This window comes from Equus caballus, chromosome 26 (genome assembly GCF_041296265.1).
Source record: "Equus caballus isolate H_3958 breed thoroughbred chromosome 26, TB-T2T, whole genome shotgun sequence".
NCBI classification, from domain to species: domain Eukaryota; kingdom Metazoa; phylum Chordata; class Mammalia; order Perissodactyla; family Equidae; genus Equus; species Equus caballus.
In genome coordinates this window covers 30504432-30519774 of record NC_091709.1, presented here as the reverse complement: position 1 = coordinate 30519774, position 15343 = coordinate 30504432, and the positions used below count along the sequence as shown (strand labels likewise).

Here is a 15343-nt window from a genome sequence, read left to right as displayed (position 1 = left end):
AAGGTTGGATCTACTTTATTTTACATCTCACACATAATTTTCTCCTTTGTTCTCTGTGAACAAAGAAAAGAATTGCATTTTTTTGTGATCTCATGGATGCGACTATCGAAATGATTTGATTTTTTTTAAAGCCATAACTCTTTATTTGGATAAGAAATACTTTGCTCCTTATAGGTCTTAACAGTAACCACCAATCTGATGTTATTGTTAAACACTACAGTTAGACACTATAAAGAATTTTCAGCAAGGATGTGGCACTTCATTGTAGGTATAACTGTTTGCTATCTAGCAGAATTCAATATACAGTAAATCTGGGGGGAGGAACCTAATGTGGACTTTTTTCCCAAAACACCTGCAGAATTCTGCTAAAGTCTGGAAACTCCCATTTTCCTGTCCCTGCTTCCCTGTGGGCTGTTTCAGCATAGACATGAGCTCTCCATGCCCGTATTTCTAGTGGCTCCAGGACATCTCCACCATGATGTGTTGTAATATCGCAAATTCAGCATGTCTAAATAGAGCCTGTGTTTCTCCCCTTATTTGCCCTTCTGACAGACAAAACTCAGGTCAAGAATAAAAACTATTACCAGCCGTCCAATGGCACCTCTGCCCTGTCCTGGTCACAACCTCCCCTCGCACCCTCCCCCACACCCCACCAATGTAACACTGTCCTTCTTTGGATCACTTTCTTAAATGTCTTCCTGGTTTTATCACTTTAGTGTACATCCTTAGCCACTATCCTCTTGTCCACTTTTTAATGCTGACATGTCTCTTAAGTATCTTATAAGCCCCAGGTTTCCCCTCCATCCTTTTCTTTTCACAATTTACCTATTTATCAACTGCAGGCCACTCAACCCATAGAATTCCATAGTCTGGACTGTGCTCATTGCATACTCCTGGTGCAGGATATCCCTCTGCCCTCTGTATCCCACAAACTAAAAGGCCCTGGCTTCTGTCTAAGCTGCTTCCCTTGTCACTTCCCTTGTGCCTCCACAGACTGAAGAGTGACAGCCCTGGGCAGCCCATCCTCTGTGCCTTGGGATGTGCACCTGTGTCTACTAGGACAGCATTCTCTTTTCCTCAGGAAATCTATAATATCATTATCCCCAGCCCCTAAATCCAAGCTTGTTTCTTTCTCGCTCTGTCCATACCCCTTAGCGTAGCACTTGTGTGGGAATTATTTTTAGGCCCATCTTTCCTCCAGATCATGAGCTCTGAGTAAAAAGAAATTGCCTTGGTTATTTTGTACACTGGCCTGGAGGACAGTAGGATTACCAAATAGTTGAATGAATGAATGAGATCATTAATGAATGATAAAGTGGTTTTATTTGTCTTGGCTCCAGATCATTTTCCTTCAAGTGAGTCCTTTCAGCCTCTCCCCCTCCTGCACTGTTAGTGCTTCCCTGAATACAGATACTCCTTCCATCTCTAAGCCCCAAATGCCAAGCACTTTCCATCACCAGGCTCGGTTTGCCCACACATTGTTAAGGGATGGCGTGAACAAGCTAATGCAGAAGAAGAAAAAGGACCATTGCTCTGTCTAGAAAGGTTCACTGGAGAGCAAATTTTGTGTTAAAGAAAACACAAATAGGCCAGTATGCGGAGGAGCACAGAGGGTTCGGTGTGGGTTTTTAAATCTACATAAATAAATATTTCAAATGAGCGAGCATGTCTACAGAGATGGTGTGCTGTCTGCAGGAACAGAAGCTCATCTCCCATTGTGATGATATATATACTGTGCTGATCTTATCCACACCTGACTGTTCCCTTTAAAATTATCACCATAAATCTTTTAGGCTCTTTGAGTGAAATTAACTATAGGTGCTGAAAATCTTCCTTTCTACCTTGAGTTAACCAGCTTTGCCAATCAATACTTTACCTCCTTCTAAATGTAGAATTCTACCAATTAAGCATTAATCAGATATGAATCAATTAGAATGCACTTTCTTCATAGCATAGCAGAGAATGATTGCTGGCTGTTGAGAGGGGCAGTTTTTCATTCCTTTGATTTCCTCCCAGTCTGCCCCAGGATCTCTTTTATCCAGGTAGGAAAGACTTCTCTTACAAGTTTAGAAGAGAATGCCGGTCAGGCAGAACCACTACTGACAGTGTGCAGGTTGGACAGGACACCGTTTTAGGGCATCATTCAGACTCTCTGTCTTGTCATGTCCAGCTGAGGGTACAAGTTGGATCTGAAATCCAGTCTACACACAGCCTGACAAGCCAGGTGCCCTATATGTGATTTACTTCCCAAAGAAAGCATCATGTGGGCTAGTAAGGGCCCAGCCTTATCAGAAATAAGGGTGATGTTTTAATCTCTACCTGGCGTTTGTTAATTGGTTCAGAGATCAGAGCAAGAAAAGGAGACATCATTGGCTCCCAGAACACCCCAACACCAGCAAGCGTGTGGGCTCAGGTTGTATACAGTGGCCAGAATGACTTCGCCTTTTTAAAAATATATGCAAGAGCAGTAAAACTGTCCATTGGAGTATTATCAAATAATAATAATCATCTTCCTCATTTTACTTTGGTTTGCTCACTAAAAGAATTAGCAGTTGTTGAAAAATGAAATATGATAGTGCAGATAGAGCAAACCTCAGGTTGCATTTTTCCAATTTACTTAATATCTAAGAGTTTACCTAGAAGTAAAAACAAACAAAAAACCGTCCCAACTATGCAAAACAACCTACCAGAAAATCAAGAAATATGTACTGTAGAATGAAACTGGAGAAAAATTCGCCCTTGCCATTCCACCTCTCTCTGTCCTCAAACCGGATCATTCCACCGCCAAGGGCCTTCTGCCTGCTTCAGTAACCTTGCAAAAACGTATTCCCATTGACTATGGTCATGAAAATTAGATAATAAAGTGATAGTGGGAAGAGATGAAATAATCAATTCTGTAAAGGATAAAACTATCTTTTAAAAAATACATCATTCTTGTTATCTCTTGTGGTGAGATTGCAAGTAAATTACTGTATTTCTTTTGTTGTCTACATTTTTTGTGCTGAATTTGTTACTCTTGTAATTAGTGCCAACTGTTAGATTTTTTAATAAAGAAAGAATCACAGTAAAGTTCTAGCTTATGGTGCAAGGGTTAGGCTCTTAAAGACAGGTTTGAAGAGAGAATTTCACATAATCATAATTACTTTGAAAATCCTTGATCCCAGCCGTGAAAGTACACATCTCTCAACTGGCCCAAGACAGCCAATTTTTCCTCCAGTCTGTGAGGAGACAACTGTTTCAATAATTGACTTAAGGGATATGAGACATAAAAGGGATTTGGGATATGAGACATTAATATAATAATAAAAGGGATAAGGGATATGAGACATAAAAATCACCTTCATTTTTATTTTAATTTGCACAGGATGTGTAGTTTGTATCTGTTTACGTTAATAGTCATATATGTGTTTTCACTATATATTGACTGCACAAAAACATCCAGATAAATACAGATTAAAGTTGGCATTAGAGTTTTAATGCCTCCGTACTGAACTTTTTGTTTTAATGTAATCCCAGACTTAAAAGTTCTGAAAATATTACATAAAATTTCTTTTTTTGAAAGTAACTTGTGGACATATTGGCCCTTAACACATAAATTCTTCACTATGTGTTTCCTCAAAACAAGAACATCCATTTATATACACAAACTGTAACCTCAACACAGCACCCTTTCAGAGTTCTTTCTAGAATATGGAAACTTGTTTTTCAGTCTAAACTTTAGGAGATTTTTCCCCTCAGGATTGCTTAGGCTCCTGACAACCCAGGCAGGACCAAGACTCCTAATGTGGTTTGAAATAGGATCAGGACTTTGGCACAAGTTCCACAAGTAAACAAGAAGAAGGAACTCTTTAATCTGTTTTTAGATGCCAGGGAGCCTGGATGACTTTTATCTTGATTTCTGACTGATGCCATTGGTAGATCTCAGTTGTTTGATCTACGTTGTTTGAAAGTCAAAAGGAAATTTGTCTTAAATGCAAAGGGACTTCTTCTGTACCTTCTGTCTTAAGCCAGACAAGTGATTCTTCAGGAAAATGTCACTTGCAATAAGGAATATTCTCACAATTGATGTGTAGCCATGTTTGTGTCCCCTCCAGGGGCAGTTTGTTGCCATCAGTGGACAAAGCACGCTCCATTTAAAATCTGTGCCCCAGAAACTATTAAAGAAAAACAAACCAGATTCAGCCGTGGAATCTGAATTTTGACTGAGAGATTTTTCAAGACTGATAGTTTGAGTAAAACTAGAAAGACTGACCCAGTTTTCCAGAGGTCAAAATAAAAATTAGATTTGTGGGACGGCATTGCTTGTGATATATGTCTGTAATCTTTCCCCCAATTTGGAAAATGTGTCAGTGTCATACAGGGCTGTTTCACTCTCAGCCATTGAAGTGTTCTGGTTATTGCACCGTTGGTGAAAAGGTATATTTGGGACGACTGAGCGTGCAGAATCTACCTACTGTTCAACCATTCAAACAGCTCAAAATCTAAAGGAGTCTAAATTATTTTAAATTTGACTGAGATTTGGTGAAACCTAATGGCAGGTCATGTAGCTATCATACTTAGGCCACTTTTCCAAAGGAAGAGAAAATCTAAAGTGGGAGTTAGGTGTTCAAAGAGGAAACCACTGTGGAGGATGGACTGTCAAAGCGGAAGTGACAGGTCAGGCCTCCCTTGGAGGAGGGAGCAGCGCACTGATGCTCCTGGGGACCACCTGGCTTTTCAGCTCTGCCCCACAAGCAGCTCTGTGACCTTGGACTGTGTCTTTAACTCTTACTTTGGGTTCTTCCTATAAAAAAAAGATACTATTGAATTCTTCCCTTTCTAAATCCATCGAACATAATGTATACAAAACAGGATGCTTATGATGATAGATGGGTCTATGTTTCTATATTATTAGTTACTAATCAAAGTTAAATAACCATGTCCTCCACAAAATGAAATTTTTCATGGGATCATGAGACGTTTGCTCTAGGAATCAGGTACTTGGGTTTGGATCCCAGTTCTGCCACTTGCTGGTTTTAAATATATTTCTCAAGATGGCTATCACAATTTGCTTAACTATCAATAGTGGTAGTAATCCCACTGTAAAGATTGTTGTGGGTGTCGAATGAGCTAATGGATATGACAACACCAAGAAATGGATGGTGTCATTGGTACAGTTGGTCTCATGCTCTCGTGATGTCATAGCATGACACAATTTCATCACAGCATGGCTGTCACACGAGCTGTGTGCTGATCAAAACATCCCAACCATGTACAATAATCAGTCACTTGAAAGCCACAAAGATTCTCCCCCAAATCAGCAGCTCCAGCAGCTTCTGTTCCATTGAACTATAGGTAAGTCCATGCTTCGAAGTAAATTTGCGCGCCAGCTGGGGCTGGTCCTCAGGAGGGGAGAGCACAGAGATGAAGTGTGTCCTCTAGTGCCCTCTGCGCTTTTAAGTACGTTCTTTTTCCAGAGTCTGAACAACACTGACCTGTTTCCTGAACACTTCCCTCCTCTGGCTTCTTTGTAGTTTCCTGCCTGACAAATGGTCTGGCAAAAAAGGAAATTCGTAACTAGTCTTTCCTGTGGCTCTCTGGCTCAGAAATGTTCCCGTGAATGATAGCTTCAGGGCAACGGTGGGGGTTGGGTTCTAAGAACACGACTTGAAGGTGTTTTGGAGTAAAGCTTCTTCAATATTGTTTCTTGGCCGTACTCATCTTTCACACCTTGTTTTGTTTTTGTGTTTTGTTTTGAGGCTTGTTCTGTCTTTTATGAACTGGAGAACTGAGGCCATTCTCTAGTGATGCCTTTGTCCAATTTGTGGCAGTGATCAGACTAATGTGCTTAAAAATCACCCGGGGATCACGTTAACATGCAGATTCGGATTCCCTCGCTCTGGGTGGGACCGGAGAATCTGCATTTCTAACAAGCTCCCAGAGGACACCCATGTAGCAAGAGTATGTAGATAACAGGATTCAAGTGAAGGAGCTGCACAGACCCTCCGTCCAACCTCCTCTCATTTTATGGACAAGGAACACAAAGCTTAGGGAGTTTCAGAGGCCATGGCAATGATAAGGATAATGGACAACGTGGCAGTTATCTGCTGAGCCGTGAATCAGACATGCACAGAACGGCGATTGGAAAATTAAATCTGATCTCATAGTCCTCGTGTGGGCAAAATGCCTAGAATGGATGACAGCAGATTTATAGTGGAGCTTCTTGAAAAAATTACTTCCCTTTTACAAATACTTCCAATGCAGCTGTGGCAGTTGGGGGTGGGGGCAGAATTGCGTTGTGCAGAGGTGTAATCCTCATTCCTTTCAGATGGGTAAGTAAATGTTTATTAAAAAAATAAGAATTAGTCATATGAGAATCCCCTGTTAGGCCAGTTTGAAAGGAAATTTCCATTCTGGGGAGAGGCTGCAGATAAATATACATCTTTCTACCAGGAACCAGAAGAATTAGAAAATAGAAAAAAATAATGATAGCAATGCGGGTTTGATCCTAGACAGAAGAAAAACCAGCAAGCCTTAGGGGACCTCTTGTTCTCACCAGTCGCCAAACCAGACCCTTAATTGTGTGTTTTACGGGGGGGAAAGGCTCAGGCTGAATGTCCTCTCTATGAAAGAAATTCTCCTCCCCACCCCAAATATGTTTAAAGTATGAAGGAAGTAGTTCAGTAATGACAACTGAAGCTTGTAAAAGAAAACTGATTTAATGTTGATAAGCTTTATTTTCTTGAAGCCTCAAATGTAGCAGTTAAATTTTTAGGAGTCTGGCTAGTGGATTAATAATTAAAAGAAGAATATTAAGTGAATTAGCTGGAATTCCTCTGTTTCTCATTCAGCAGTCCTTTTATGAGGCCATTTCTCTCAAAATGAACTATTGTGAAAGTCTGTTGCTTCTACAAAAAAACAAAATATTATGGCCATTTGGAATGAAATCACTGTTGGGTATCTCTTGATGTTGCTTTCTTTAAAATACTTTAAATGTTTTCAATGATAGCTAAGGGGTGAGGTGTTTGAGGGTTTTCCTGTTTATTATAAATATGCCTAATATACATCTTCAAAGCATTTTTAAAAGGGCAAGGTGATAGGGTTCATTGTATGTTTAATATTTGGAATTAAATATCTCTGTTTTTGTTTAAATGATAGGTTATATATTACCATCCTTGAACTTAGTTAACTATTTCCACTTACTTAATCGCAAGGCTCACGTGGGTGGGGATTATAGAAGGAGATATTTGACTCCAGAGGTAACTGCTGCAATTTTGGGCAATAACAAATAGCTTTAAAAAAAGGAGTCTTGGGGAAAACGAGCCTGGTGTCTTACTTTAATATGGCACTTGGCTAATGTAGACGCTTAAAAGCTCTGGAAACCCCCAATATATGCCATCAAAGCATTGTAATAAAATATTAATTGAGATAAAAAGATAATCCATCAGGGCCACCAACATAATAGAAGTGTGGTTTCTATGTGACTAGTCTCATCTCAGAAATCAAAGATAAAGTCCCACTCAGAATGAGCAATGAAATAATCACATTTGGCCCTGGATTTTTGTTTTTTATCACAGGTGGAATTGCCTAGTGCCAGTCATGTTAGCTGTTGGTAAAATCCTGAGCCCTTAATTATGTCAAAGCAACTGGCTGCATTATATGTTTTATGATCACAAAATCAAATCCTAGCCCAACTAATGCTAATCCATCATTTCCACCCTCTTTATGTCCCTTAAAAACCACACTGAGGGGCCAGCCCGGTGGAGCAACGGTTAAGTTTGCATGTTCCACTTCAGTAGCTCTGGGTTCACCGGTTCGGATCCTGGGTGTGGGCCTACGCAATGCTTGTCAAGCTATGCTGTGGCAGGTGCCCCACATATAAAGTAGAGGAAGATGGGCAAGGATGTTAGCTCAGGACCAGTCTTCCTCAGCAAAAAAGAGGAGGACTGGCTGCAGATATTAGCTCAGGGCTAATCTTCCTCAAAAAAAAAAAAAAAAAACAAAAACCCACACTGACTTCATTGTTTCCAAATGAGATAACCAGAGGTGATTGTTTCTAAATCTCCCGTGTTAAACTGACATAAAAACATGGATTTCTGCTATTTTGTACCCAAAAAAAGCCTAAGTGCTTTTCAGTCTGCCAAAAATGTATCATTTCTTAAATATTTCATTCTCTCATTGTCTGAAAATGAATATAATAAACCAGGAAAATTAACCACCATGGGGCTCAACATTTGAGTGGCCATTTGGAGAAAATTTCCTGCCAACAGTATAAGAGATAAAAGAGAAAAGAGGGTGCCATGATTTGCTGCAACCCAAAATGCCCTGAATATTTTATGAAATAGAGATGTAAAGTTTTCCATTGTGACAATTCCCTACTCTGCATTTTTTACTGCTGCAGGGTGAGATGGGTACAGGACTCCCTCCAGCTCTCATGCCTGGGAAATGCCTATTTGAGAGGACAAAACCAGTAACTATTCCATGGGGGTATGGGTGTTTGAGTCAGCTTGTAACTCCATGGGAGTGGCAGACGTTATGGAACAGTTACACTTGCAATGCCTGGTTTCTGCATTTACTCTGTGAATGAGCAATCGAATGACGACACTCGGGTGAGCTCCTCCTCTGGTACTGTGGAGACTGGATCGGTAGGGGTGGCACTGGGGGAGGTTGGTGTTGGACAGCCCAGAATGTGGATTTCAGCCCTGATGCTTACTGGCCATGGGACCTTGAAGAGATTCATCCATCTCTCCCAGCCGCAGTTTCCTGTCTCATAAAGTTGTTGAGAGGAGAATTGCAGAGGAGGGGGCATTTGAGCTGGGCTTTGGAGAGTTCCTATAATTAAGATAAGCAGAGATGGGCTTCCCAGGTAGCAGCAAGAGAGAGCAAAGGTGTCCTGATGGGAATGAATGGTCCCCTCTGGGGATAATCTAAGTCATTCAGTCTGAGAGGTGTGGTGTTACGATTCTGACACCAATTCCAGTCTGTGGTTTTTTTCCCCATACCACCAACCAGTTCTCCACCATCAGCTGAGTGTCCTACAATTCAACCCAGTTGTCACACTATCCACCAGGAGGTAGCATCAGATCCCACAGATTAAGGGCTCAGCCCCACAAGACTGCCCCTACTCCCCGCCCCACAGCCAATCTCAAGTACAGGTTTTCACCTGGGCTTCTGATGACCAGCTGTACATCCGAGATTCCAACCATCTCCTCCTTAGATTTGATTAATTTGCTAGAGTGGCTCCCAGAACACAGAGAAACATTTTATCTACTAGGTTAGCAGTTTATCGTGAAAAGATATGACTCAGGAACAGCCAGATGGAAAAGATTCATAGGGCAAGGTGTGGGGAACGGGCTTGGAGCTTCCATGCTGTCTCCCAGTGCTCCACCACCAAAGCTCTCTGAGCCCCGTCCTTCTGGGTTTTCATGGAGGCTTCGTTGCATAGGCGGGATTGATTAAATCACTGGCCATTGGCAATTGAGCTCAATCTCCAGCCCTCTCCCCTCCACGGGGCTGAGGAGGCGGGACTGAAATTTCTACCCCTCTAATCACACAGTTGCTGTGTCTGGTGACCAGCCCCCATCCTTTGGTGACCTAGGGGCTTTTCAGAAGTCACCGCATTAACATAATGAAAGACACCCGTCACTTAGGAAATTCCAAGGGTTTTAGGAGCTGTGTGCCTACAAAGACCAAATTTCTATTTCTTACTGTAAATCACAATATCACAGGTGTATGTAGCAAAGAGCTGTAAGCCTCTTGGTTAGAAAAATAAGGTGGGCCCAGATCACAGAGGGCCTTTAACCTCTGCAAAGGAGTTTGGGATTAAGTCAGTAGAAAATGAGGAGCCACTGAAATGGGGCGGAGCCATTCCTCAGTATCCGGAAAAGATCTAGGGAACAGAGAGGGATAAAAATTGGAGTAGGGACAGCAATGAAGTGACCATCCCAATTATCCAGGCAAAAAGTAATGAGGATTCAAGGGAGGTAGGGAATGGAAAAGGGGAGTGAGAAATAAATAAGAGAAAATCCAAAAATGGAATTAAAAAGGAGTTGTTGGTAATATAAGTAGGGGACACAAAGAAACCCAAAGAGTCACAGATGGTTCTGAAGGTTTCAAACCTGTGGCTGGGAAAATGGTTCTAATATCATTAGAAAACTGAAAGGCAGACGTGAGATCAAGGAGCTCTGAGCACAGTGTTGTACAAACTAAGTTCGTGGAAGATCTAAGTTAATAGATCCAGCAAACTCCTAGAAATACAGAAATTAGAGTGGGAGGGAGAAGTCAAATCTGGGGAAATATATTTCAGATTCATCCAAAGGTAGGAATCCTTAGAGTTTCAAGAGTGGATGGGATTTCCAAATGAAGAATTGCTAAAAGAGATGGAAAGAAATACAAGAAGAAAATGATAGGGACGAAGAGACTTTTTAAAAGGGAACAAGAAGAGTTATTCAGAAATGTCATGGGGAACAAACTCAGTACTGTGTGTGAGAGACAAAGAAAAAATTTCCAGAAGGAGGAGGTGGGTAACTGTCGGTAAACGCCACAAAGACACCAAGAACAACATGGCGCCAGGTGGGGCCAAGAGCAGATCATGCCAATGAAGGTTATTCCCTCTCAAGATGAACGTGTGAGCCAGTAATTACTCCAGAAGATCCACTCTTTAGTATAGTAAGGGCTGAACAGAAGCATAAGATTTATCTAAAAGAAATGCCCATTTAATTTATTAAAGCAGACATTGGCTAAGTTATTAACCATTACCTATGACTATAAGACATGAAAAAGTTGTAAGAAATCTAATGGGGGCTGTTCATCTGTATGGGAAAGGTCATTGCAAGCATCAAATATTGAATTTTACAATGATGCCACAGTAAATAGATATATATTATAACTCAAATTAGACTTCAAGAGGACAGATTTGCTTGGGATTTCATTATTTAAAATAATATCTTGCAGTAAAACTCACTCCATAGAAGGACATTAATCTCATGCTTTAATGCTGTTCTGTCAGATTGTTTTAGTATATATATTTGAACAGAATTTTAATTTTTCAAATTTTTTTTTTGTGGATTTAAAAGAGAACGTGAAGGATGCTAGTAAAATGTTACAAATCAAATTTAAATCCTGATTTTATTTTCTTCATTCTCTCTAGCAATAATGCTAACCAATCATTAGTTTGAAATATATCATACAGTAAACTCTTGACAGAGGTATGATTGGAAAATGAGATATTCTGGTTAATATTATTATTAATAGCACATATGCTATTTATGGGTCTCTAATTAAAAAAAATATATCACACAGAAAAAGCTGGTGAATCTTTGGCAACATAATAGGAGATTCACGAATCTTATGATACCCTGTTTTTAAGGTAATAATTATACTTGATACAAGGTTATGTTCCAAGGTCTTTTTTTCCAGTAAAAATGCATTTCAATAACTTGGAAATTTTCGCTAGTCTACAAGAACTTCAGATAAGTCAATTAGGTTCCGTAAAGTTGATTTTGTTTAGTTAGTTTTAAAAAGGCATAACTGATAGCATTTTTTGAAAAGAGAAGTAGCAGAGGAGAAAGGCAGGCTTTTTGGTGTGAGATCACATGAGGAGTGTTGGGAGGCGGGGATGTTAAGAAGAGAAGGCTGGAGCAGAGCTTCATGTCTGCAAAGCCACAACTGAAGGACAAGGAGACTGTTTCTTTGTTGCCTCCGAACATAGATCACGCAGCACCCGGGGAGCCTATGGGGCAGGCAGATTTGTTCAAGGCAACACAATGAGAACTGTTCAAGAATGGAGCAGACTGCCTGTCACTTGTGCTTTTCCTATCCTTATACATATTCAAGGGAAGACTAGGGATTCACTGGATGTGTCCTTCCCCTTGAAAGGAATTGTACCTTGCATATTGCTACCACTCTGCCACAAACACCGCACACTACTGATTCATCTGTGATCACAGGAGCATCTAACTGTGTCAGAGGAAAAAATCGCGATTTAGCTCTTGAGGTCTTTCATCTCTGCAAGGACTGGTACAGCAGTTCAGAGATCAGTCTAGGTCTAAGCTATTCTTCCTGGGCTCAAATCCCACTACAGGCACTTTCTAGCTGTGACTTTGTATAAATGGCTTAATTGCTGTGTGCCTCAGTTTTCACATCTGTAAGACTGAGATGATAATGGTACCTACCTTGTGGCTCTAAATGAGATTGTGCACATAAAGCAGTTAAAGTCATGCCTGGCAGACAGTAAATGGGAGCTGCTGCTGCTGTTGTCATTATTGCTGTTGCTCACCAAAGGCATGGCTTTGTTTTGTTTAGATGAGCTGTTGCAGAAAGAGCAAAATTACTCAGATGATGTCTTGGCCAACATGATCAGCGAACCAAGAATCAGTTATGGAAATGATGCCCTCATGCCATCTTTGACTGAAACGAAAACCACTGTGGAGCTTCTTCCCGTGAATGGAGAGTTCAGCCTGGATGATCTCCAGCCCTGGCATCCTTTTGGGGTCGACTCTGTGCCAGCCAATACAGAAAACGAAGGTAAGAGGCCCAGGAGAGAACAAGAACATGCTGGTATACATACATCTCTCTAATGTTTTTGAGTGGTATTTTTTTATAGGAATTTTAAAAAATACTATTTTGTTGCTTTGGGAATGAAGGAACAGTATTCAACTTGTGTTTATGAGACAGTGACCTAGAATGCTCATCTTTGAAGAAAACAGTGTGGTGATAAAATTATGGAAATCACAGTTCACTCTGGAGAGAGAGTTTTGATGGGGCCTACACAAATGGAGATTTGAAAGGCACAAAAATAGTCATGATTGGTTATTTATTTTGGTGCATTAAATTTCAGATTGCATTAAAGATGTTGAAGGCAAACGTAGAGAACCACTTGTAAATAAAATGTAACTTTGCTTAAGATTTAAGCAATTTTGTATTTAGAAAGTTAAATTTAAGGCAGCTGTCAAAATTAAGAAACACATTGGTCTACATGCTTTTTCCTGTGATAGATCAGAGGAGTAAAATTTTTTCTGTCAACAGATTTGTACAATGGATGATGTCTTTTCTTTCACAGGGAATTCTTAGCAGAAACTTTCAAATAATATCTGCTTAGGAGAGAGCATCTTTTAGTTCTTTTATTTTGTAACATTTTTACATGTTTAGAAGTATAAAATTTTGAACACAGGCACACCTAGATGTGTCGATCTTACCATGTTTTTCAAGAACACAACAGGATTTTACCTGCGATTTTTCTTTGTAAAGTGGCAGATTTTGATGATGGTAATACTTGTAATATGGATATTTGTAGTATGGATACCTCAAAATGCAATCAGTATACTCCTCGGACTAAAATTAAGTCCAGTATTAGACTTAAGTGCACTGGAGAAGCTTTTATTTATAGAACCATTGCAGAAAATCTTTATATAGACTGTTTTCATACAGTGAGTAATCACCCCAGATTTGTTTCATTAATTTCAAAATGGGCGTCTAATAGTAAAACTACCAGATACAAACAACAGTGTTATTAATGATATGAAAATAATTAAGACTTTATAAAAATAATTCTTACAGAGAGGATAAAAATTTAAGACCTGGGTAACTTATTAAATTGTAATAGAGTGCTGGCTGTGTCATTTTTTTATAGGTAGGTACCTTTTGGGCATTTAAAATGCTCACTACTCAGTCTCTAGGGAGAATTGCTTGTGAGAAATGTCCAATCTCATTTTGTAAGTTGAGTGCACACAAGATTTCCTCATTTCCTTGAGGACGTTAGGTTGTTTAATTGAGGGAGAAATAGGTAACATGTCTGAAGTCTAACAAACTGTCTTTGGTAGAAAATTACAGTCCTTGATACCTTTTATACCAAATAATGTTAAATGTGTAATTTACCATTTATGTCCAAGTCTTAACCTTTTTATGAAAAAATTTTAAACCTCTATTTTTATTAAAAAATTACCTCAGCCTTTGAGAATTTATTCCTCTGCAATGAGATTCTAAAATAATAATTTAAAAGAATTTCCTACCCATTTCTCATAATTTAAGGCCTTTTCACATATCTTTCAATGATATAGTTTCTATAAATAGAATGTTCCCATTTAATATTTAACATTTTTTATTGGTTTTGGAGATGTCGGATGAAAGATACTTGAGAGCTCACCTAAATCATTTTTATGAATACACAGACAAATAGTAGAAAGTAGAAATGATTATTTATTTTTGGTAAAGTTTATGGAAAGAGATTTAGAAAGCCAAGATAAGCTAAATTAGCAGCAGAGTAAAATTAATTTATACAAAAATTACTGTGTGTTTGTGGTAAAACTTATTATTTGTCTTAAATGTTGTGAATCCTTTTAAAATGTGGACTGTACAGAGTTTAACGGAGGTGGAAGACACTCAAACTCTGTTTATCTTAACTCTTCAAATTTAGTGAATACACTGAAATGCACTGAGCTTGGTGCCACCCAGCACAATATGGAATAGCAAAACATTATATATCGTCCTAGAAGGTGTTGCATTTTCTGAATTTCAAATTTTCCCTTTACTTTCTCACTCTATCAGAGCTTAACTGCTCTGTATATGAATATCAGCCTGCATATTTCCTTGGTGTCTTTAATGAGGTAAATTTAACTTTGCATTTATCATGTTAGTGGTATAAATAATACAACAGTTAAATAAATCTGCTTTTATATGCCTTAAGCATTTTATCTTGAATTTATATGTATTCATATGTACATATATGATCTCCATTAAAAATTATATGCATTCTATTAAGCATGCTGCTTATATTAAAAATTTTTAAATAGTAGCCAAACTGATCCATTTAGGATCCATTTAGGAAAAAAAGATGGAAGGATACTGAATGCTTCTTTTAAGTAGAAATATAGGAAGGAGCTATGTCCCCAGAACAGCTTCCTGAAACCCAAACCCTGATGCCATCGTCAACACATCCACTGTCTCCTGGTCTTCTGCCCCTTAACAATCCCCCCAAATCAAAAAAGAGGCAAAGATGTCTTGGTCCAAGTTAGGAGGCAAACTGATTCCCCCGCTCCTCTCCCCCACCCCTGCCTCTCGCCAAATAATGCAAAGAAAAAAGACTGGATTAACTATACTGGGTTTCCCAAAGTGATCAGTTTTGGAAGGCCAAGAACAAAACAGTTGAGAGGTCCCTCAGAACAGCAGTGACTAAACACCTCTGCTCAGGAGTGGACTCCAAGAGTGGCCTGTGACCATTGGGCTCAGATTCCTAACAGCCCCTACTGTAGCATCAGCCCTGGGAGACAGTCTGCACATCCTTGGACATTCGTGAGTATGTGTGCATGCGCGCTCATGCACACACCCCCGCCCAGACCCTTGCCAAGATGCCCAGTTGGGCAAAGTC

At 39.6% G+C, this 15343-nt stretch overlaps 1 protein-coding gene across 7 annotated transcripts in view; it reads left to right on the top strand.

Annotated features, from left to right (window-relative positions):
- Positions 1-15343, top strand: part of APP (amyloid beta precursor protein) — a 254504-nt gene that overhangs the window by 215148 nt on the left and 24013 nt on the right. For all 7 annotated transcript variants that reach the window (XM_003364177.5, XM_003364171.5, XM_003364176.5 and 4 more), the window contains one exon: positions 12283-12504. In XM_003364177.5, the coding sequence (XP_003364225.1) occupies positions 12283-12504 (222 nt within the window). The remainder of the gene's footprint in view (positions 1-12282; positions 12505-15343) is intronic.